The sequence below is a fragment of the Embiotoca jacksoni genome, unplaced genomic scaffold (genome assembly GCF_022577435.1).
Source record: "Embiotoca jacksoni isolate LCO1_2020_lvr unplaced genomic scaffold, fEmbJac1.0.p SCAF_1, whole genome shotgun sequence".
Lineage (NCBI taxonomy): Eukaryota > Metazoa > Chordata > Actinopteri > Embiotocidae > Embiotoca > Embiotoca jacksoni.
In genome coordinates this window covers 25,031,157-25,057,104 of record NW_027185229.1, presented here as the reverse complement: position 1 = coordinate 25,057,104, position 25,948 = coordinate 25,031,157, and the positions used below count along the sequence as shown (strand labels likewise).

The 25,948-nt window shown below is 43.0% G+C and overlaps 1 protein-coding gene across 4 annotated transcripts in view; it reads right to left on the bottom strand.

Annotated features, from left to right (window-relative positions):
- Nucleotides 1-25,948, bottom strand: part of ephb2b (eph receptor B2b) — a 126,786-nt gene that overhangs the window by 54,254 nt on the left and 46,584 nt on the right. For all 4 annotated transcript variants that reach the window (XM_069149643.1, XM_069149658.1, XM_069149652.1 and 1 more), the window contains exons 2-3: nucleotides 25,834-25,913; nucleotides 15,718-16,402 (exon numbers count right to left, since the gene is read on the bottom strand). In XM_069149643.1, coding sequence (XP_069005744.1) covers nucleotides 15,718-16,402; nucleotides 25,834-25,913 — 765 coding nt within the window. The remainder of the gene's footprint in view (nucleotides 1-15,717; nucleotides 16,403-25,833; nucleotides 25,914-25,948) is intronic.

Below are 25,948 nucleotides of genomic sequence, written 5' to 3'. Positions count from 1 at the left end.
TGGCAGAGGGATTATCCCAGGAGGTCATGTCAGTTGCACTCAGACTAAAATCCCTGTCCGCAGCACACATAGATGAAATACCATGTGCAAAAAATCCTTACACATATTTTAGCCTGACAGAAATACCAGATTGGTGGTGGATTCAGACGGGGCTAGAGTCAATTTGTATAGCATGTGTGTGTTAGGAGTTCGGGTTTCCCAAACCCTGATCACCTGCTTCTAACAAGCTAAAACAAAATGGGGGGAAAACAATGTGCAAAAACAATTTCAGCACATCTGGCACGATGGGAAAAGAGGAGGGGGTGAAGACACACTTAGTCTTGCTTCGCTTCATGTAAGTTTGATGAGGAAATGGGAAGGGCATCCATCCAAGACCTTCAGTCTGTGGACCTCTGCCAACGCTCCTAACCAGAGACATAAGCAATTGATTAAAGAAGGAAAGGCCTACTTGCAATTCTGGGTGGTGATTTTTATGGGCTCTTTCTTTAAACTATATCAACAGCTTTTGAGAAGTGTATCGCTCTTTAAAAGTCTGATCTCACTGGCATGATAATCTCCCAACTCCTCACTCACATCCACTGTCAGTGAGCCTGTGCGCTGGACTGCCGTTAACGTGTCCAAGTCACTCTTTAAGAGTCAACATTTCTCAATAAAAAATAAAATAAAGTATAGACTTGTTCGTGTTTAAACACAGAGATCTTTTTAAGGATCCTCCCTTCGGCTGCCGTGACTTTCTGGATAGAAGAGAAATATAAGACCCGAGCATGTGTTCCACAGGGCACCACCAGGGGCCTCCTACGAGGTCAAATACCTTCTTATCAGCACACCAACAGGTTCTGGCTCGACGAGCTCAATTAGCTTGCGCTTAGTGCAGTGCAGGAGGAGACCACGCTCTCAGCACGAGGCCCGTATCAACAGAACCAGGGAGATGACAGACAAGCCTGGGCCCACAAAGGCCCGATTGTGGCGGTCCCTGGAAGGACGGTGAATGGGTACGAAGGAGGAAGGACTTATGTTCTCGGGGGTTTTGCGATGTGGCTGATAACAAGTCTCCCAGCTGAATGACAAAGCCACTGTGGAAAGTCTTCAGGATAAATTCCTTCCATTCAGGACAGAATCCTGAAATGAGCACAACAGAAAATATAAATGGTGTTGATAAATAGGTTTTAAATGAAAAGATTCTTCCATTGAAAACTGCATCTAATACGTTGTTTCCTTTTGCATACTGGAGGATTACGTGACGAGGCCGGAGAGCTCGCAGCACACCTTCGACAGGGCAGCGGTTTCATTTGCAAGGGCAAGAAAACAAACAGCGACTCATTCAGGCATGTGATTTGAGTGTTTTGATAAAACAATGACAGCATTCCTGGATTGCAGCTGCTTTGTATACCATAACAACGATCCTGTTGATGCCCATCCCTCCTGCAACACTATACTGACAGATAACGAGGCGCGTCACAGCCATGATTTCAATAATAGTCATTCAGTAATGGGAAGCCTGCCTGCTGGCATGGTGTGCACGCAGATGGAATTTAAGCCATCATTTGCCAAGCTTTCATTGGCTCTTTTCCCCATTGCCACACTTTAATAGCAGTGAGGTATAATAGTGTGAATGATCCGTGTTTAATCACGCTGCTCACAGGCTCAACTGATTCTCACAACTTTGCACCGCGTTGGGATAAAACATCTCTCGACGGGCTTGAGAGCGTACACAAACATTCAAAGCTGTCATCAAAATTTCATTAAACCTATGCCTCAGTATGTGCTCGTACAAGGTCCCTGCGTAGCTGATGGAGGTGTGCACATCATACAGAGAGGCCATCGTAAACACATGAAAGCTTCTTCAACTACGCAGCAGAACAAACATATGTTGTGACCGACTCCATCCGGAAGATGTGGCTGTGGCGTCTTCCTTCTGCAAACTCGACACAACTCGACACAAAGGAAGCACCAAAAAAAAAACAAAAAAAAACGACTTAACGACAAGCAATCTGTTGAAATAGGTCATTATGGTGGAGGCATGCTGTGAATGCACCGCGTCCCCAAATCAATACGTGAATTGCTATATTTAGTAAGAAGGTCGCAAGGAGGAGTTATCAAGGCTCTACAAGGAATGAATGACATCAACGTATCAGCGCCGTGCTTGAGTGGAGCCGGCTCATTTTAGATGCAGATGGCTTCAAAATGTCTTCTCTAGTGAGAGTTACTCTCTGCGGAGAGTTGAGATATCCCTCATGGTGGCTGGAAATGTCACATTCTGCTCAGTGTCAATGTCATAACATTAACCTTCAAGGTGCTACAACGAGACGGTGGAGAGTAATATGTGTTCTGTGGCACATTATTATTCTAATAAAGAGGGCACTTATTAGTATTGCAGTCGTGGATAGGGCTTTTATACCAGTACTGATATCTTGACTTTGATAAAGTTGTTTTTTTATATATAAATATATACAAATTTGATCAAATCCATTTTAATAAAGTCTAAAAAAAGATTTAGTTTTCATGCAGTTTAGTTCTGGAGAGAGTGACACAGTTTGTTTTCTGTACCTACAATGAACAGATATTCTCTAAACACCTCACATGCAAGGTTTCGCTACAACCTACCAACGTTCCCTCAACGCCTCACGTGCTCTCAGTAGACGCTAGCACACTAATCAGTTTGAAACAAGTGAAGTAAGGAATTTTTATGTGCGATTTACTTACGTCAAGTTGAAAGCCAGTGATTTTATCAGCGTGGGTGACGGCCCAAGTAGAGGCTACGTGTAGTAAATGCTGCGGCTCTTAGCTGATTGGATTTACGTCACGTAGCAAAAGTTGTGCATTTGAGAATGAAAATGTGTCCTAAGTATTAAAATTTGGGATCAAATGACAGGGCATTTTTTAAAAATTTTTAGATAGAATTATTCGGTCAGTGCCATAAAATCATCAAAGTTTGGTAGGCAGCGCTAAAAGTAGAGAATATGTTTTGTAGCAGTGTGAGGTAAACAATTATTCAAAATATAACTAAATTAAAAGTTTTTATAAATTATTTAAAAAAAAAATTCCAGTAAATTGTTGCAACTATGGCATTGTCCTGCAGCAGATTACTGTGCATCCTAAAAGTCATATTCAAACGCTTTAGTACTTTAGTACGTTGTTGCACCTTCATGAACCAAAATAGAAGATGCCAACACAATCGGCCCACTATGTACAAAATTCATAATCTATAAGCAAACACATGCAACAGCTCTAAACTGAACGAATCCCTATCTTTCTGTGAGCAAAATGGAATTCGCTCCCTTTTAAAGTGCCCATTAGTGTGGTTAAGAGAGACATAGTATAGGTCCACACTGCATCACCATCTTTCCCTCTATAAGTCTTTCTCTTCTTTCCTCGAGCAACTTCACAGTTTGGTTTTAACTTCATCTGGCTCCCTCTGAGCTGACAAGGAAGGTCTGTCTTTTTGATTCAGCTGAAATCCTCACCGCCGTCATGACTTTGCACAGTTGGAAAAAAAAAAAAGAAAAAGCTAAGACAAGGCGAGAGCAGAATGAAAACAACCTCATTAATAACTGTGACTAATGTATTCCAGACAGTTCTTTAAGCCTGTTACTTCAGAGAGGAGAGGTGGCTGTATACCGCGAGGGGAGGCAGCGGTGGCCCTGGTGTGTGTTGAGACGGTGCCACACAAAGTCGGTTGGCGGGGTGTAATGAAAACACCATGCACATGAGAATACGCTGATACTCCCATACCCCCTATCCCCCTACCCCCCCCGCCCACCTTAAAAAGCGAGCAGAACTCTGCAGAGACCACACAGCCTTGAGATGACCACAATAAACCAGAACACTGGTCCCAGCACGAAGTGTGCATTTCCCAGGCATCAATACGCTGCGAGGCCAATCCGGGCTTTGTAGTAAACACTGGTGGGTGGTTAATGTCCGACCGCTGGAGCTGGCTACGTGATTTTTCTGTTTAGCCTGTTGACTGTCTCTGCTTTACCCGCTCTGTCTCTCTCTTTTAGGTTGTATAAAGTCTAATCCGAAGCATTCTGCGGGGCAGCGAGAGCATGTTTTCAGTAAATAGGAAATCAAATCCTGCCCTTAAGAGCCTCATATTTCACTCTTTTTCCAAAAAACCCCCAATACTTACTGTACGTCATGGATTTTTAACAACCTATATAATCAGTGCTTCTTTTTGACTGAGTATTAAAATTCAACTAAATGAAGCATGAATGGTTTTTGTGGGTTTAGCACTTCAGTGAAACCGACAATGGAGATACCAATCTATTCCTTAAGTAAAGAAAGTGCCACAGCTAAGTCGGCTCTATTTTTTTCCAGTGGCCACTCCAAAGTAGGATCTACTGTAATTAAAAGGCTACAGTTCATCTTAATAAAAAGAAATTAAGAAGTAATTATGGTCTAATTTCCAAACATGATGGGGGCATAAAAACATGATTGATAATATCTCAGCGCTGTGCTTAAACTCATGCTGCGAGGTTCACAGGAAGCAGTGTTATTTTTTCCACACCAAACAAAACAGAGCAGCCTTCTCATTAGCTGGTTGTTTACAGTCTCCCCACCTCCTTCGCCGTATAAATTTAGTATAAACAGAGAATCCCTCGAGGCTTTACGCTATAAATTGTGGGAAAATAGAACTAATCACAACGCAAAGACCTAGAGGTGGAGAGGAAGGAGAGGAAGAGGAGGGAGAAGAGGGAGGACCGGTGAGATTATTCTCATCCATATACCACTGGTGGATATTACAATGTACTGGTATATTCTAACTGACTAGATAAGGATTAGCCTAGCGGATTGTGAGACGCCTTTCATCTTTCAAGGCATGGGTTTAAAAAAAAAACAAAAAAGAAACTGTATCCTTTAGATGAACCCAGTTCTTTACAAGAGCTACAAGAATGAGAGAGACCGTGTCGAACTGTACCTTTTAGCCCAAAGCTTGGGAATTCCACAGGAGAGCGGAACGGCTCATTATATTGAGTAATTTATTTGCTTAGCCGCTGCCCAGGGGGAACCAAAAAGTTTTAACATGCAGAAAATTCTGTAAGTAGTCCATTTACAAAGCTGAACTGTCCCCCGCAGCAATGACACGCCGCAGCCGCCGCCGTCGCCACCCCCCTTAAACAGGCTTCAACAATTAAACCAGGCCGAGATTGTTTTCCTGCCCATCATCAAGTACGCTCATCCAGCACAGCGACAGATTTAATTGAGTTGTGTGATGTAAAAAAAAGAGATGAAGTCGCAAGTGAGAGAATTAAAAACAATAATGTGATGGAAAAAAGAAAAAAAAAAGAAAAAGTCTTGAAAAAAACATATGGAAGATGGACTTCACATTAACATGACAGCCATAGATTCTGTCTGTATTTTGTAACAGCAGTGATCCGAGCTACAAAAAGTTTTAAATGTGCAGCATTGATCTAGAAATGCCAATTGCAGTCTGTGGGACAACCATTTTATTCCTATGACATCTGAAGTTAGATGTAGATATCCACGATGCCCTGACAATGAATCTTTAAGATAACTTGTCTTTCTCCTCTGCGGGTTAAAGCTTTCACTTATCTTCTTAAATATTTCAGCATCTACAAGATAGACTGGCACAGTATTCACTATTGACACTACAGTTTTGCTCTAGTTCTCTACCATTGCGTGTGGTTTTGAGTGCCATGTTTGAAATTAAATAAATATTAAATGGATTGACATGAACCTTGGGGCACATTTACATACCATCCCCTGGATGAACTGTAATGACTTCGGTGACCTTCTGACTTCTCATCCAGCAGGAAGACGATCGGGAAGTGTGCCGACATTAGCAGGTAGAAAACAAACATATTCTCTGCTTCTTAACCACACATGCAACATGCCAAAGAGTAAAAATATAAAGAGTGCAAGGTGAAGGATTATTACTGTGTTCATCAATCTGCTCAGTCTGGGCGGGAGCAGATCTGTTTTTACTCTGCAGAGATCCTTTGTTTCCTACCGTTGTATTAGCAAGCCGTCATGGTGCAGTTGCACCTGTCTATTTAAAAAAAAAAAAAAAAGAAAGAAAGGGAGATGACACTGATTCATTTCTGGTCCATTTCATGTTCCACCCAAAACACACCTTTAATTAATTAAGAGACTAAGTACAACTCCTTTCAACCATGAGCCTCATTTATACTGAGATTATTCACCATTAAACAAGAAAAAATGAATTTGGACTAAATGTACGTTCGACTGTGCACTAATACCTTTGTCTTGTTAAAGCGTATAAATATCTCATGCTTTTTTTTTTGTTTTACCTGACGCAGATTTGTGTGAATCTATTTAAATAAACTTGTGTGTTGAAATCCCTGTGCAGGTGTTAGTCTTTCCTCAATATCTCTCGGCCCTTGACAGTTGATACGATGAGCAATATGTTTACTGAACAAAATATTATTCACCTGGACTCTCTGAGAAGTCAGGAATACAGAGGTAGTCACCTGGCAAAGAAAAACTCAGTCCTGCAGCACTGGCTGTCGACAAGGGAGAGCTTAACTTTACACTGACGGGGATTTAGAAGCATGTGTTCCATTTTAAACTCAAAACATCACTCAGAAAGCTCCCGGAGGCTGATGACAGAAAAACTTTTCCACACCACTCCAACTTTTGAGTTGACATTAGCCAGTGGATTTCTAAACATTACGGAATTAAATCCCAGAATAAAATAAATATCAACATAAACTGCTTGATTTGATTGTTGACTTTGCTCAAACACTGCAGGCGGCTGTACGTAAAGCTTGTGTGGACACAATCAGCTCACGGGGATTCACGGAGGGTAACAGAGATGTTGCCCTTGAATCCAAGGATACTTTCTGTTTGTTGGTTCTTCTTATTTGATCGCATGCAGTGGAATTAGCTGTTAATTTAAATCAGCCTTTTTTGTTTTCCTTTGAGAGCAGCAGGATGTTCTTCTGGAATCTAAATCACTTTGATTGCCAAGTCATTAAATGCACTGGAATTTGTCTTAATGGCACTGCGAGGGAGATGTATTGACAACACAGAGATTTACGGTGCATGCTGACTCATGCTACAAAGGAAAGTGGACCTCACCACGTCCATCAGGAAATCTAGTCGATGTACAGCAAAAGAAATTATTCATTTACGCCCCTTAGCGGTGTAGCAACAACATAATTTAAGTGATGTTGTTTGTATGTAGGAAAAGAGTGCCTATTGCTAAAAATATGTAGAAACGTGTCTTATTTTTAAGAGCCAAGGAAAGCAGCCTTGTTTTTGAGCTTTTTCTGAAACGGAATAAAGCATTTCGAAAGGGGCTGTATCAGGAAATCTAGTCGGTGCATACAACCCAAGTAATCCCTCAGCGGAAGTCAAATCGTCAGAACCCCAAAACACTGAAGTTAGGAAGTTTACAGCATTAATATTCTCCCCGTGATACTTTTCTTTGAGGCTGCTCAAAGGAGATCTGTCCTGGTTTTTAGCGCAGTATGTTGACAGGCGGTGAGGCGTGTAACGCTGATAAGAGAAGAAGAAGAGACGGCTCTTAGTGTGTCCCTGTTAATACCACCCCCCCCCCCCTCACACACACACACACACACACACACACTTCACTCTGCCTTTCTAATCTAATCTATCTCCTCCCTCCTATCTCTTGGCGTCGCCAATGCAGCCGTTTAATCTTTAATCACCTGGAGGTTTAACAGCGGAGAGATCTTTGTTTGCGGGTGATGTTACCTATTTTAGGACCCGTACTGGAGCGTCTCCTCCGTATGAGACGCACGTGCTGGGTTTCGAACGGCGTACTTGCGTACTTTTGAGTGCATAAGTGCGCTCATACTGTAGAGGACAGACAAATGAAGTACACTGCAAGTACTCTTATGATGCGCTGAAAAAATAAGATTGAAACTCTGGACTCTTTCCACCCTGAATGGCTGCCATTTTGGCTACGAAGTAAAAAAAAAAATAAAAAAAAAAATAAAAAAAAGTCAAATTAAGGCATCTCAGGTAACTGCAGCTGTTCCTGAACACCACAAAAAAGTGTTTATTTTTTTCACTACTGCTGCAGGACAGACGTCATCAGTGTGATTATTGAGCGTGTTAAACAGAAGATACAAAAACACGTTGATTTATGGGTAAAATAACAAAAGCGACATATTTTGGCAGGGAATGCATTCACATGCTGAGGTTATTTCCTGTCAGTGCCGAACAGCAGTGTGCGATTTGAAACAACACGTCTCTGTCAGAATTCCTGCACTGCACAAGTAAAGAGTTCGAACATGTGAGAGCACTATTTGTTTGTGTACTGAGGGAAGTGTGTCATTTGAAACACGGCAATAGTTACATGCTGTCATCGTTCTTCTCATAAGAACCACTGACTGCGTATAAAAGTGGACGAAGCTTCCGGGTCTGAAAAAATGAGGCTGATGTGGAAGAGACTGAAGCTGCAAAACCACCGAGCGCCACTAGAGGTCGGCTTCAAATATCTCCATAGACATTCAATACGATTTTACCATGAGTTATTTCTGTTTTGCGAGCTAAAGGTGATCCTTCTCATTAGTTTTCTGGCAGTCCATTTTAAGATAATCCCGTCGTTAATAAGAAAATAAGCTTTAAAAAGCTGCGTTTTTGGGGGCGTGTCTGTTTGATTGACGGGCCCGAAGTGGTCAGTTTTCTGCTATCGGTGGGCGGGACGTAGTATCGCCGGGTGTCCAATCAGATCGAATTAGATCCCCCCCCTCTCGTCGTCCAAATATGGTCACTTCCGGCTCCAAACCGCGCTCGGCACTGGCAAGATGGCGCCGGCCAAAATCTGAACTCAGGGTTTCATAATGACAGTTCACAAACCAGTCGGCGACGTCACTGCTGGTCGCCGTATGTTAAGAACCAACTATCAAATCCTTCAAATGAACTGAACAGCAACACAATGAACAGCTGTTGAATCAACTAACAAGTGTTTTTGTAATTTCTATGCAGCACATTAAAAGGCACACATTAGTACTGAGTGCACACTACAAAAGCATGTGTGGAGTCTCTTATGCTGCAATACTGGTGTCGTAATTGCGCTGAATGAGCCTGAATGACCATCGTGTGTGAAGTGGAATATAGACTCAGCCCTGTCTGCTTTTCAGCCACTGATCAAAAAGTTGACTGTGTGCGAGCAAGTGTTGTAATCACTCGCGTACTGCGAACACAGAACACACTTTCAGAAGGGCTCTAATGTAGGTCAACAGCTACAACACAAGACGCCACAATTGTCTTGCCCGAGTTCTAATACATCATCGGAAAACAAGGTCACTGATACTCGAGAGGGATTCCTGTCTTTAACAGCGAGCTCGATTGTTTCTCATCTTTTATCCAGACAGATGCTTGATCCATCAGGCTCCCTTCGCCGCGCGAGCGACTTGATTCCTCTAACAGGACACGAGTCGAGGACATCTGAGAGAGAGAGAGAGCACATGAGGATGTTTTGACAAAGCCCCGGCCCTGTCCCTGATGAGAAAAGAGAGAGGCCCATATGGAAGCATCTGCACGCTGCACAGCTCTCATTTCCAGCGCAGCTCGTCCGAGGCAAATTTATCATGAACAAAAACCATAAGGTTTCGGAGTTGTCACCCTGCTTTGCTTTCATGGAGAAACACCAGAAAACTGTCTGCGGTATCTCGGGGCTCATATAAGTGAGACAGGTACGGGTGTTTCAAGAAAGAAGCAGACCCACAGGAAACCTCCACAGTCCACGAGATGACCAATAATGTGAAAAGAGGTGCGGGGATTAGAAGGGGTCATACTGTCTGCATTTGAGATTCAAAAGATGGTGCGGGATAATGAGGAGTGTGACGGAGGGGCATATGGAGTCGAGCCCGACATGCGCAAAAACATGTGGAAAACATTTACAGGCTTAACAGGCCGTGATCTTTGAGTTCAGGGAGATTCGAAGGGATCGCAGGTCACGTTAACACATCCGCATATGATGAATGTGTTGTGAAAATGAGGATGAGAAAGTGTGTGTGTGTGTGAGATTATATGAAATTTCTGTCTACACATGACTGCTTATTGCAATTTGTCTTGTGCATCCCACTATTGAAGCTGCAACGATTAGTCGTTTAATCGATTAGACTCGGACAGACTTAGATTTAGATAATCGATTATTTGTTTTGTTATGTAAAAATGCTAAAATTCCTTGATTCCAGCTTCCTAAATGGGAATATTTTGGTTGTGAACTGTTGGTCGGGACATAACAAGACATTTTAGTCTTCACCTCAAGACTTTGGAAAACACTGATCGACAGTTTTTACCATTTCTGGACATTTTAAAGACCCAAAAACTGATCAATTCATTGAGAAAATACTCAAGGAGATTAATCGGCTATGAAAATGAGCGTTAATTGCAGCCCTACTCACTATAAAGTAAGCTGTGTAGTGCACGTTATTAGACTGTATTTCCTCTCATGAGTTGCTGGCCGGCTCTCTTTCTCCTTGTGTCCTGCTACATGTGTGCAGGGTGCAGAACAGACAGAGAAATAGAAGACCGGCAGACAGGGAGGGAAAAAAAAAAAAAAAAAAAGCACCTGGCCATACTGAAATCCCATCACAGTGGGGAAAAGGGAATAAAGACTCCTGAAAGCTCCCTGGGGCCTCTGCGGACAGAGTGACATGTCTTAGAGCTCGGCTGCTCGCCTCCTGCTGTTACAACATCCGACAGTGTGTACGGACCAAAGAGGTCGCTTTTATCAAATACACATCACAAGCTCTTTATTGGCTCTGAATGAAAAGATCAGGGATGGAAATCAAGGGATGCTGCTTATGATGCCGACATGAAGTCATGTTGTCTGTGATGCCGTTTACCAGGCAAATGTTGCAGTAATGAACATCTGCTCGGGCGCTGATTTGTATTCCTTATGTTTAACTAAACGGCTCCCAACAGCAGCAGAAGCAGCCATCAATCTGGAAGAGGAAGCGTGGCTTTTACTTTAACATAATGTTGTGTGAATGTCTGTTGTGCAGGCAGACTGTTGACATTTCAGTCTCACTTTCTTTTCCTTATTTTCTCCCACTCTCTCTCTCTCTCTCTCTCTCTCTTTGCCTCGCACTCTCCCGTACTGCAGCCCAATAGAAAACCCTCCTTCATCTTTGTTTGCACAATGCACAATGCAGCAAAGGAAGCCTTGAGGGGGTGTGTTTGTTTTGTTTTGCTTTGTGTCTTGTTCCAGCGCAGAGGACAGTCTTCCAGTCATCGGCGTGGCTGTCCCCCACGTGCGCTGTTAGTCAATTAGAGCTGCCATTAAAGACGGAGGCACCGGGGGAAATAAAGGCGGCTGCGTGGATTTGTCTGTGCTACGCTGATTTCCATCCTTAAACCCCCTCTAGACGAAGACAGCGCAATAATTGGGATTCTGACAGTGGGTTAGGGGGACTAATTTCCTGCTTTCGCCTCCTCCCCTCCGCTTTTCTATGCAATCACATCTATCCAATCATGTCTTCCCAGCGCCTACCTTTGCACCCGGTCCCCCCCCCAACTCTCTTTATGTACAGGCACATTTGGCTGAAGGACTACTGGAGCCTTGCCTCCTTAATCTAATTGCTCTGGTGCAACTGCAGCAAACTACAAACAGTGATGCAGACCTCACCAGTAGTCTAACATTAAGAGGGCTTTGTCCATTAAACTAGGGCTGGCTATTGCAACTGATTTTCCAAATCAGTTCAATTCCAATTCGCAAGTCCCCGATTCGATATGGATATTTCAGTTACAATACCAATTTTGCTTGAGTATGAAAGTTTCAAATGATGCAACAGCGGGACTGCGGGAGTTATGGATGTAATCATTTCTTTTGGACTCAATACTTTACTGGCTTGGATTTACTCGATCTTTGTTGACTTAACCAGACCCTGTAATCGTCTGTTTGTTCGGTGGTGGTCTGACAAAGCAGTTTACTGAACCTGCTGGGGTGATTCTATCTTGAAATGGTTCATTTCAATTGAATCACAAGAAGCGTAGCTTTCCACAGACATCTCACATTGGCACACACGGGAACTTTAGCACTGTAGACGAGTACGTTCGATGCCATTAAAAACTCCCACTGCGCGCGAGTGAGCCGTCTGAACGTTGCGTGGCTAAAAGATGAATCTCCGGATTTATGAATCTATATCGTATTATTCAAATGAAGATCGATTTAAATCGGAAAAAGTCTATTTTTAAACCCGGCCCTACATTACACAGTACATCTAAACGTTGGAACAGTGTGGCTGTCTGAGTGTTATCTTTAAGCAGATTCACTAAGGATTTAACATTATGAACAGGAATCGGTTCGGCAGGTGTGAAGTAGAATGTAGGAACATTACAGTAAAATGTTACTACCAGTGATAAAACTCTTCAAAATGCAAAATTTATCTTACAATAAAATTTCTCTCGCTTCTTTCTACTCTCTGAAACTCTTCTCAGGCAGCTGAATAGGTTTTGCCATCAAAACGATGTTTCACACCTTTATTTCCACTTCACATGAGTGCAGGTGTATATGGAAGATGTAACAGTTGAACATTTATATCCACCGTCACGCTGTGCAGTGTTATCTGTTGACTCTTCTCCCTACAAATCTGGGCCACCAGGCCACATAAACGCCGCTGCTTGTTTCATGACGCTTTTCTTTTTCTCCCTAAATACAGTCGCGAGCATAAAAACACCAGCGAGACGTGAGTGGAGTGGTTGTTATCGTTGCGACAGATCGTCTCCGTGTGAATCTTCGCTGCTCAATAACACGAGCCACGCTCCCACAGTCGAGACCCTTGAACTCACAATGGCATGGGGTTAGATGATCAGATTACACTGAAAAAACACACATGGGCATTGTTAAGGGAGTTTGCAATTCCACCCGTGAACATGGCTCTCATTGTGAGCCTCACTGAAGAGAATGCTTTTCTTTCTGGAGTGAAGCAGCAAGGGCAAACAGGACCTCATGTGTCTGCGTGGTGTGCCATCTCCTCAAGACTCTGAGGGGAAATCAGATCTCTCTCTTCAGGGCCGTCTGTGCTGAAAGGCACCACCGGTGTGGTTCCTTTTAGTCCGTGCACTTCTCAGAGAGGAAACTTAATCTCACTCGTAAGACAATTGTGGAGAAAAAAAAAAAGACCACGGCAATTTGACGCGAGCACCCCCTTCGACTGTCAATATTTTGACATGCCATGACAGCGTAATTATTTGCCGGGATCCCTGCCAAGGGTTTAATTGTTACAAGTGTAATTACACGTTTAGTTAAGGAGATGTTGGAGCAAAGCATGGGTTGCATTATTAATATTACAGTACAAATAGTGCCTTTCATCTTGGTGGCTTTATGGCGTCTCTGCGGCTCCATAATCCAGCCATGAAAGAGGATATTTTACAAAACCCTCCGAGAGAACCTCTCACAAATCAATTCATTACCCCATAACATCGGCAGACAAGGAAGCATCTTTCATAGATCAATTCATTATCCAACTTCGGGCAGCTGAGAGGCGGTGGCTGACCACAGTTTCGAGCAACCGTATCAGCTTTCGGTGTTTAGGAAGATGACTGCAGAGCAGACGAACTGGTGTCAGCCCTTCCTTCAAAAGAGGGCTTCTGAACAATGGAGGGACCACAGAATGATATCATTTTATTCTATAATGGCTTTATTTTGGTCTATTTTGGTCAAATACACACTTTCCAAGTGTTTGTGTGGAGGCTCATAACTATTGTATGGAGCCATAAAATCCATCTGCATGCGTCGCATTTTGCTGCACTCCACAGCGGCACTCACAGATAATGCATTCCTCTCATAAAGCTTTAATATTTCCGCCACTGGATCACATGATCGGGACCGAGAGAACGGTCACATGTGCGCAGTAGGTGCTTCTGTCAGATTGAGTGTGGTAGCACTCAGATCAGCTACTGCAGTGGAGCTGATTAGGAGGAGAGCATGTGATCGGTGAAGCTCTCGTGGACGAATAAAGCCAGCGCACAGAGAGAAAGGAGGAAAATTAACAGGAGGGCGAGATTCCCCCCCCCCCCGACAAAAAGTCTCGTGCCCAGCTGCGAGGATATGAAATGGATCAACATGCTTTTCCTGAGCGGACGACGTTCAATTGTATAATCCCATTTAGCACAAAAAAACCAACAAAAAAAAGCACCGTGACTGAGGACACCCCTGAGATGTTCCAATCCACCACATGCAGTGAATTACATGTAGGTCAGGAAACAAGCAGATTTGTGTAATTATGCAGACGTGTGGATTTAGAGGAGCATGCTGCACCGGCGCAGCCATGTTTCACGTGCTTCTTATCGGCCTGCGTCCCGTACGGAGAAGATGCTCGCCCGTCCTCATTAGTAGTCATTGAACGGGCGCTGGCAAGTGTTTGTGAGGCGGCACCCATCACTGTTCCCCTCCCAGCGCACAGACACTGGGGGAGGTGGGGGGGGATGTGCTGTAATTACAGGCGCACATAAGAGAGGCAGAAACACACCGATCTAAAAACGCAGGTGGGTGGTTTGCAGCGCCGGGCTCGATCAGCACGGCTCCGGGCCGCGGGCTGCACGCTGACACGCTGTCACGCTGTTCCAAGCGATCGAGATCTCTGAAGCACGCTGACCAAATACCACCTGCCAGAGTGCGGATGGGGCACGGCACAGGTAAATGTTGGGTACATTGATGTTTTGAAAAGGCAAATCGATTTGTCTGTGAGGGATTCCAATTGATAGGAAAATGCAGGCAATTTTGAAAAATATCCTCTTTGTCCTGCTCAATAGGAGGAGGCTTTCTACCAACAAAAGACTGAATTTTGAAGATTTAAAATCGTTGCTCTTATTTTTCTTTGAATTTCTGGGAAGCGTGGGTCCTCTTCAACGTGCAGAGAGAGCTGCTTCTCCGTGAGGAAAAGCTGAAATGTTTTACATCATTTTTACTTTGAAAAGGCACAAAAAAAAAAAAAAAAAGATTCTATACATGCTGTACAAAGACAATCAATGTGCATTTATTGCAGTTCTTTAAGTCAAAATAAAGGGACTCTCATCTTTGGAGGCTCGACTGTAGATATGCTGCGAGGTTTGGTTTACGTGTATGGACTATAACTATAACTTATCGTAACTTATATTTGGATACTGCTGCTCCTTTCCCTGTATAAACCTGTGTATGTTGATCTGTTGCTGCTGACATATGGTCGAACTACTCTCCGTGAGTTTTTGAAGTTGTGTGTACGGACTCGGTAAGCTGCAAATGAATCACCTATCTTGGGATCTATGAAGTTGTCTGCATCTGAATCTGAAGGTCCAGAGGGGAAAACTAGAAAACAATTTGCTTCCGGTCAGTTCTTAAAAACAAACACCTGTGATGAACAACTCCCATCCTTTTATGCTAGTTTGAAAGGTCTAATATATTCTGCCGTCGTAAGGCGGCTGTGTATTTTCAGATCAAACCAGACTAAGAATTGCATTTCACATTAATATCTGTTTATCCATTGGAGGATAACAAAGGCAGCAGATAATAATATTTCTTATGGAGACGTGATGATGGCTTCAGCTGTGTAATCTTGGCAGAGAATGTATACCTTTCATCATATCTTCGATACATGACCATGATGCTAGCTTAAACCATCAATTGAAATGGAAGGAATAGATTAAAGTGGGGGGGGTGCACTACCTGACATATCCGCTGCATGGACGGTACCCCTTTAGTGGTTGGATTACTGTGTTATGATGGATTCATTCGGCTTAGGAGATATGATGAAACACAATAAAAGCAAATCATACCTCGACAAACGGTCCCATTTTCCACAGCTTCGTTCCCGGATTTGCACATGCAGCGCCCGATCGGTACCATCCACTCTCCGTCCCCGTTGCAGTACAGCTTAATGGGCACATCCACCTCCTCCGCGTTGGGGATGCAAACGCCCCTTGCAGCCACCAGGGAGGTGCTCTCGGCTCCCGACAGCGTCTCCTGGAACATCGCCCCGTTGGTGATGATACGGGCGCACTTCCGGTAGAAGACGCGAACGGCGATGAGCGACATGCAGCCGCCGTAGTCCTGGAAGGCCAAGTAGAAACCGTGTCGTGACACGGGGCCGAAGCTCCGGACCTCGGTGTTGATCTTCATCACCCTGCCCCCGAGGTCCACCTGGGAGAAGCTCTCATCTGCCGCGATGGTGTCGACCTTGATCCAGGGGTTCTCCATCCAAGCCGGTGAGGTCCTGGTGGCTGAGTCGGAGTCCGATTCGTAGTAATAAAGGTTAAAGGTCTCTTTACAGGAGCCCGGTACGTTCGGGATGCTACTGCAGTCCCTCACGGAGAACTTCATCTCCACGTGGATCCGCTGTGCACCGCGACGCCGGATGTATTTTGTCCGTACCCAGTTGTTCTGATTGTTGTCGAAAACATTGCAGACTTGGTACGTCCGGATGGTGTTCATGTTTTCGTCATAACCGCTCACCTCCTCCCACTGTCGAGCAGAAACACACACACAAATAAGTGAATTAACACTTTGTTTCCCATTTGTCTACTTTGAAAAGAAGTTTGATTTGAATAAAGAAACTTGTGAGGAAAAAAAAATTACTGGATAATTCAAGCACATATTTAGCCTGATTCTCTCAATTAAATGCAATTCTTCTGTGAAGCAGTAAACGGCCTGCATGTTTCCTATTAATATAAACTGTCATAAAGTCCCGCTGATACCTATTTCCCAGCAGTAACCAGAATGTTTTCATGTGCTTTTTATAATAACTTTGATTACTGGGAGTAATCAACTTACAGCAATGTTTTGATTAAATTGATTACATGGTGAGAGGAAACATAATATCTCCAATTAAAGGAACAAATGAGAAGCAGCCTTTCCAGCATGTCATTCCATTTCTAATATGTTAGCACGGCTACACACAGGAAACTTATTATAAACCTTACTGAACTTTATGACAATTAACGCAATCAAGGAAATAAAGTTGCTTTTAAAACAATAATAGAAGCTTTTTTTTTAGTCGAGTGAAAAAGGGTGCAGTAAGGTTCACTACATGCCGGGGCTGTTGTTGTTGTTTTTGTTCAATCTATGATACCAGCTACTAATTCATTGTTAAAACGCAAGCGTAGGACGTATTTGAGTCGTCTGTTATCTGGCGCTTCGTACCATGCCTTCTTTTGACAGGTAACGCCAGCAGAAACATGCCGGCACTAAGAAGGCACAGGAGACTCCTTCGCTTTTTAGCATTAATCTGCTTGTTTGTTTGTTTGTTGTTTCTATATATCTGTTTGAGTTGAAGTGTAGAAGCTACGAAGGGTGAAATACAGTATTCAAGGAAAAATGAATTTGCATTTTGAGATGTTGAAGTAAAAAAAAAAAAAAAAATCCTTTCGCTCCAAAGAGTTGTGATGTTCACCGTCTCCTTTCTGTCCCCTCGGAGAGGAAATCATTTACATACTGTGCCGCTTTAAGAGAAACCGGAGACGTGACATTAAGTTACTCGAACACAGCTAAAAGGCTTCTGCTTTATGTGATAGTGTGTCTTACTTTTTTTTTCTTTTTTTTTTTATTGTATTTTAATAGGACACATTCATAGCGCATGCTGTAATGGATTATTGACATTGCAGTGAAAGCTGCTTTCACTACAATGAAGCACTGAGGAAACATGACATGAATTTTCCACAATCAAAGTCACACTAAACTGACATAATCACATTACACAGGTAACCACATAAAAAAATAATCAACGGACAAATTTCACTGGAGGTTTTTTGGGTATTCTGTTCTGCTTCAAAGTCCACATATTGCACAGCAATTTGAGTACTCGCTCTGGCTACACAGAGTCCAGATGCAACCTCCGCGGTTTTCCTGCCCCCTTTGCTACGGATCAAACCAGCTTTAAACACCACGCTCTCTAACCACCACACAGGTCACGACCTTAACCTCAGCATCACAGCCAAGAAAAAAAAAGAAATCCTGTTCTCACCCCCCGGATCCATCGGCTGCACCCTCTACCGCTTCGACCGCTCCGCGTCCCCCCTTCACTCTTCACTTCACAGCTGATATAATTTCTCAAATTAGTGCCCACTTAGCGAGGATTTTTGACAGATTTTGACGGGTTGGGAGAAGAAAGTCACCCCTCTCATTAGAAATCCACGTTCTATCAAACACTTTGACTAATTAGAACAAGCTTTAGTTCTTAATTCCCATGTCCTAATTAATCAGTGCTGGTGTGATGCTTGGCTTGACCCAAACCATCAGAAAAAGCCAATCGAAACCGAAAAGTCGGATTTTCTGCCAAAATGAATATCAATAATGTGAGATGAAAAGATTGAATGCAGCAGAACAATACATAAACTTGTTTATTAGAGTCATAACTGGGCCTTTCTTCCACAAAGTCTGCATATTGTACTTCAAAAATATTGTGTTTTAGTTGGAGTTTTATGGTAAACAAAGATGTGTACATAAACCAACTTGCATAATATTGGATGATTTTTCTTTGACAATTAGTAGAATCCAACAAATGTTATTTACAATCGATACCTACTTCTGAACTTCAGTAAATAAACACCTAAATCATTCTGATGCGTGATCTAGCATTGAATGTAAGTGGAAATCTGCTGCTCCGTCACCACAAATGAAGTCTGTCTGGTAGCTGTACGCTCATAAAACTAAAGCAGTTGTGAAGGCTTGGCTGCATATGCTGCAGCTTCTTAGCAGTATCACTAGAGGAGAAATCTGTCTTTTGCCCACGACTGCCAGACATCATCATCGCAGGTCATGAGCAGCCATTGACCTTCCCACTTGTTGAGGAGCAGTGTGGAGGCTGTGGGCCAATTAAACGAGAGCGGAAGGCCTGCATTTAGTGAGCGCAGAGCGTCGGACAATCAGGGCTCAATAAAAATGAATGTGGAGACAGGTGGGGGTTGCTGCTAATGAGGGATGCAGACAGGAGAAACTCCAGGAGAAAGTGTTGGCGGCGAGGTGGGGGGAGGGGCCGAGTCCGACAAAAAAAAAGACCCCAAACAAAATGTGTTTTGATGAAGGGCCCCTTTTTGTCCTGTCATGGCCTCTTTGCCCCGCTTTCATCACAGCCAGTGAAGGGAAGCAAATGGGGCATAATAAGAGCCTAACGATCAAGCGCGGAGTGTGAAATTTGAAGAAACGTCTTCATTTTCACAGCTTTTCCCCCTGGCTCTTTACCGAGAGTGCTGTAAAAAGGGTGGTCATGTGTTTTAAGTACAGCAGGTGGAGGTAACACTGCTGGTGGATGTCAAGATAGATCAGCTGGAGGAAAGAGCTGCCCTCAGATGACAATGGGGGGGGAAATAAAATCCACCTTATTGTACCGAGATCCTGTTACATTTGGCAAAATGTTTTTTCTAGTTCTCTCTGTGAAAGTCAACAGCCATGGGGTTGAGTGAAATGAATAGTGCTTTACTATAACGTGAAATAAATAACTGTGTAAGACTTGAATCATCAAATATATTCATTAATAGCCAAAGGCAAAACAAATATTATCCTTTGCATTTGCAAAAGTTTTTGGGTAATTCTTTGAAAAATAGATTAGACATAAGACCACTTCAAGGTAAACAACCAGAAAATGTTTTTTCATGCTACACATGTTTCCTTCCTCAGAGAAACACACTCTTATGATGACAAAAACCCAACGGGTGAAACAGAAGGCTCCAAACAAAAGCACACTGTTTGATGTTTTAATTGCTCTCGTTTGGGTCCTGAGTCTAACAATCCTCGGTCCAGTGATTCAGGCAAATAATAAACACTGTTTACTTGAACCTGCTAGATGTCACTCATTTTCTGTTCCAAACAAACAGTAGGATTCACCTGTATGGGATATTTTAATGACTCAAGTAAACAAGCAGCTTTAATTTGCATTATTATTATTATTACTTGCATTTGATCTTTGACAAAATGGAAACTCGTAAACTTGCACCTCTTTTTGAGAAACAGAAGGAGCCACATCCAGCGAGTAGAGGGGATGGGGAGCAACGATTCACCTCTTGGTGAATCCAACTGCATTTGCGCCACAGTTCAAGTCATTTGTGCTGCATATTTTCCTAAAGACAACTCAGAACATCACGGTAGACCTCATGTGTTGACAGTCTGACTCTAGGGGACGAATTCAAAGTGCACAACCCAGTAAATGTCAAAGGAAACCTGCAGCATGTTTTTGATTGCATTCCTGACATTATGTGCCTCCTTCAGTCTTCACTGATGTTCTACCCCCTCTCGAAACATGAATGTCACTTGAAGAACCTCGCCTGGCTCATTACTTCATTGCCGTAGATTATCTGATGCATTCCAAGGTGCTCTATTCTCATTATTGTGCAGCGCTTTGTTCTTGCGTGATTCGTGATTGCATAAAAAAAAAAAAATATTAAAGTCAAAGAACACAATGCTTTACATTGTCCTCTGAATCTGTCTGATAAGAGTGAACACCTGCTGTTTAGATAAAGCATGTTAGGTTACAGTAACATGCACATGTCCTTGTACTGCTCTCAGAACAGATTTCTGAACCTTTATTTTCCTGCCAGTTGTTGTCAGGCCAAAAATGCTTTGTCAACAAAACTACTAACAGGTCCACCGACTGAAATTTAAATGATCCCAGAGAGACAAAATCCCCTTCATAGAAAACCCATCTGAAGTGAATACAGACTGTGATAGCTGGACTACGGCAGGACTAGTAGAGACCATTATATGTCAGCTGCTCCTCTCTTCCTCTGAAGCTACGTGAGGCGCTACAGTTCAATGCCGCTCAGTGAGAACGAGCTTCACAATCAATATCTCTTGTGCCATTCGAGGAGAGAAAAAGAAAAGTTCAGCTGACCTGCAATCCATACGTCTCCATAAAAGTAGGTCTCTGCTTTATCTGTAACGCCATGCGGAACGCTCTGACAAGGCTGAATTATGGAGTGGAGTTATAACTACAGCTGAGCCGGGGCCCCGACGACAGCTCTTTGCTCCATCCACTAGATGAAACAAGGAAATAAGTCCCAGATCTCTTACCTTACCTCTTTGGACCTTTTTTTTTTTTTTTTTTTTTAGCAACGAATTTCAAACTCCACAATAATTATGCTTTACTCCTAATTTGCATTTAGATCCTGTCCATTTAACTGAGCCCAAGGACGTGCAGGTCATGTATTTCTATTAACCTTAAAGGGATTAACAAGAGACACATTGACACGAAAGCAACGACTTCCATCAGCTAGTCTAACATGAAAACAACTGGAAACCTTCAGAATGGCCCAAAGCTCATATCTACTTTCAAGGACGGCTACCAAGGAATTTAGCAGAAAGCCACATTGCTGTTGATATGTCTCATCTGGTGATATGAATTTACTCTTAAAATGCATTCAAAGCGAAACTAACATGATCAAGTTGTCAGGATTCTCAATTTTCTTGTGCATCTGTGCGACCAGGAAAACCGACACGCAGACGGTCAACAAGTTTGTTGGCTGCAAAAAAAGTTGACCACAAATCCTCCTCTTCCTGGACGCCGTCGTCAAGAGCCAGTCAGATTTCTGATAAATAGCTCCGCCTGGCAAGCACAAGTTGAAGACTTGTTGACGATCATTACAATCATTCAAAGCTGCGTGAGTGACCGTAAAACTGTTATTTAGTGGATTAGATGAAGAATCGACCTCAAAAACAAAGACCTGCATCCATCACTGCACCCGTCAACAAGGTATGCTATAATTTAAAAAGTTGTTTTACAGCTTTTATATGCTATTCGTGCCTTTTCTTTGATCCAAAACAGGTCAGTGAAAAATGTCATAGCATTAAACACAGGATGTATAAATACATACGCCAGACAGATGAACCATAAACGGTCAGGATGAAGTGACACATCAGTCAAGCAGCGATGTGAACGCACTGTCAGAACACTCAAACATTTCATGTTTTCATTGTTTTGACATAACATGAACCGTGTATTTATCACATCTTGTCATTGGAGTGTTTGAATTAACCTGAACTAGCTTCAGAGTCTGGGGCCCTATTACATATCACCGCTCTATCACTGACAGAAGTAAATAAATTATTCACACACAAGCAGAGAGAGAGCGAGAGAGACCCGATGGAAAACTCCCGCGGCACAGCCGCCCCATTTGCAGTTGTGGGAAATCTGTCAGAGCACGAGTGCCTTCCCTAGAGGGACAGAGGACAAATGACACCCACTCTCTGCATTCAATTACTACGAGAGAGAGGCCATGGGAGCCAAATCCTGCAGGAGACCGGGCTTCACAGAGCCGAGAGACTCACCCACACACAGACTTAAGTAGAACTGTCTGCTGCAGTCAACTTCAATTACCACTGTCCACTACTAATGCGCAACATGTGAAACCAGCAGAACAATTCCATCTTTTTAGCCTCATTTCAACAAAGTAACATGTGGATTATGTTTACATATTTCCCTGCATAAGTCCCTGAAATATGATTTCACGAGACTTTAATTTCGAATCGCAGCAAGTCGGTGGTCACTCTAAACTCCGGTGACCCCGTGTTCAGCAAATTACTCGCGAAGAAAAAGGAAGGTTACGATGCCTTGTTGGTTTGCCACACATGTCCGCGATTATACGTAAACAACCACAATCATATTCAGAAGGAATTCTCATATAATATGCGGCATCTTTGATGAATCACAAGGGACTGATTTCTCTTTCGAAAGTCTGCTTTGTGTTGTGCCCCTAAGTGACACTGTACATACATACATACATATCCTGCTGCGCCACCACATCATGACACGTCCATAATGATAGCCTAACCCACAGACACCACCTCATTATGTTCCCTGCCTCGGTTTCCCTTCCACGGTAGCTGTGTGTGCTTCCTGCGGCCGCGAAGTCTGTTTCTAAATGGCTGCTGTTGTCAGTACTTCAGCGGAGCGATGAACGGGTCAGGAGGTTCTGACCTGACGTTCACATGTCTCTCAGCTCCACTTGAGAGGAAAACACTGACCACTTTAAAAAAAAAAAAAGAAAAAAAAACACCCTCCACCCCTTCCGCCAGCCAGCCATACATTTTGCAACGTGTCACTTAGCAGATTTTGAATGGGTCAAGAGCAGCACTTAGTGACTTGACATCGACTAATGTTAAAGGAGATACACAACTTTGTTGGCAAGAATCATGTAGTTGTTTTGTCCTTTTAAAATATTTTTCTTTTAACGTATTCTAAAGTCAATTTAAGCCAAACCAAAATGTTAATAATACATTAATATATATTCGTGTTGTTATTGGGTGCTCTGTGTATGTTTATTTCGTCATTTATTTGGAGCTCCACTGGCGTCCACCCCAGCGACTGCTAGTCTTCCTGGCGTCCTCTGTGCGCGTGCATATGTTGGACACGTCTTCACAAAGTTGCCCAGAGACGCACATGTATGTGACAGCCCAACTACTGACTGGACCAGTTTTCCTGTGTGGGTGGAGAAAGTTATGAGATACGCGAGTTTTATTGCCAGAATCCGAGAACGTTAGTCAGAGGACGGTACACTTCCGAACAGCTCCGGGCTAAATCCTCGGTTCGGTAAATATCAAATCCATTCTCTGTGGTTTTCGCATTACTCTGAATAATAATGAGGATGTCTTGTTTGTCTGGCTCAGGGACAACATACGTTTGACTGTCATTTCACTTAATTAAAAAGGGAGCCTGCCTGACTACGCACAGAGTGTCATAAAACTTGATTTATACATGCTTGACTGTATTACTATTTCATACAAATCACATCCAAAAACCCACGGCAGGACGATGAGTTTATAGCTGCAGTTATAAGGAACTTCTTATGATAATGATTTGACAGGCATTATTCCAGTATCCTGTGAAATAAGAGCGGAATAACACCAACTGCCATAACATTTCGGACTTAGTGTCACACCGTTAGTTGTTTGCGTTTCCATTGTGCCGCCACGTATCACATGCCGAGTTAGGATATATTTCATGAAGCTCTACAGAGTAGTGAAAGCCAACTGCTGGTGCGGCGCTCCGCTGGATGTTACTGATCCACCGGCTAAGCCCATGAAGCCATGCATATATGTGTGTAAGACAATAGCTTCTGTAAAGCACCTCTTGCTGTTATACTGAGAGGGAGAGCGAGCTCTGTTTCCCCACCTGTTGCCCCGGGCCACGAGGGACAAGCTATCTCCATCGCCCTCGCTCTTCGCTTTCCAACGGATCGGGGCTTTCGTCAAGCTCAGCCACATCATCGTAAAACTTCAGTGCCCACGCTGATAAGGCCAACCTATACCTGTCTAAATCCGAGGGCTTAAGGACTTTACATTTCACTGCGCTCAAATAGTGGGACATATCATGGCTGCATATGGGCGTTTTTTTTTTCACAAGGAGCACGGAATCATCTGAAGTCTGGGGCAGAAAATAAATGCAGACAAATTCAAAATTCCTCGAACTGAAAGCCTTTCAGGAAAATTAAATGTGAAGGTATTTGATTTGGAAAGGAAAACAACCTCAGAATCAGGCAGTGTACCACATGTTACTGGAACACAGATGATCCTTGAAGAGCTTAGAGGTCTTTAGTTTTTTTGTTGAGAATCTAATTTCACCTCACTTTGGCCAGAGTGAACATTTTAACAGCACAAAAAAGTTTGCGAACGCTGACCTTTCCATGTTTCTTTGCGCTGGTCTAAAGTTTCCACTTGATATTAAATCCAATTTTTTTGTTGTTGTTGTTTTTTTGCGACATTTAACATTTTGCAAAGATGAAAGGAAGATGTGATGTAGATTGTCTTTGGAGTGTACCTTAGCTGGCTCTGTGCAGATTGGATCCAGAGCTGGCAAGAGAAAAGGAAACCGAGCGCCTTTGTGCTTTCGGTATTGATTGCAGAAACGAGCGGTGAGGAGACAATGTGCCCTCAGGTTGGGAGAGATGGAGTTGTCCTACATTTTTTGCTGAACAGCTTTGAAGTTGTATCATGGAATTGTTGAAGGCCAGCTCTCTATTTTTTTTTTTTTTTTTTTTTTGTGCAAAAAAGACAGCATGATGGAGCATAATTCAAACCATCTTTAATACAAACCACAGAAGCATAAATAATTGAATAAAAACGGCAGTGGTTTTTTGAAATGCACCAGCAAATAAGCCTACAACATTTTTTTTTCTCTCTTTTGGTCCCGTTGTAAGAAGTTTAAATCTTGTGGTGGAGAAAAAAAGTAAAGGAGACTGAGACTCTGCTTTTGGCTGCTTTAAGTGGGCCTGGCTCGCATGTGGCTGGGAGGAACCAGTGCCTGGCAAAGCATGTGGAAATACTGTGCATCAAACACCAACAAAGGCCCTTATAACACATTGCTTCCAGTCTGGCATGAGAACACACATATTTAGCTTTGAGTTTATGATTCCTCATTTATAATGTGTTTGTGTTGAACCAGAAAGTTCAGATGAGGCTAAAATGAGCAAAATCTGGGAAAAGAAATTGTGGAAAAAAACTGTCAAAGTGAAAATGGGGCTAATGAATATTCAAATGTAGAGGTTAAAAATGGATGAATCTACAACACGAAAAGAGTTTTCTTCTTCAAACTTCTACGCGTGTGTGGAGTTTATAGAGGATCAAAAAAATGCATTGTTAAATTCAAGCGGTTTCTTTTGCGAGGAGGAATGATCAGCTCGCTCTGGGGAGCGGGCTGGCTCGCTGATTGATCTTTGACCTTAGAGTGAAAAACCAAAACACAGGGTGAGTTAGCATGGGGGACGGAGCACATTTACACATTAACCGCACTTTTACAATGAACAAAGAGAAGGCCTCCCCACACCTCATCTTTGTCATAAAAAAAAAAAAAAAAAAAAAAAAAAAAACGGCCTCGAATGACTTGAAAATATATCATTACTGAAATAATAATTGAATTAAACTTCCTTTGTCAGAGGCAGAATGTAGTGAAAGTGGAGCGGGTCACTTACGCTGTTGTCACTCGACCCTGACACAGGGTACACCGTCCAGCCGAGCTCCGCCGTGGCCGTGGTGGAGTCCATGAGTGTCTCTGTGGACAGACGGAAGGAGAGATGGCGGTCAGAT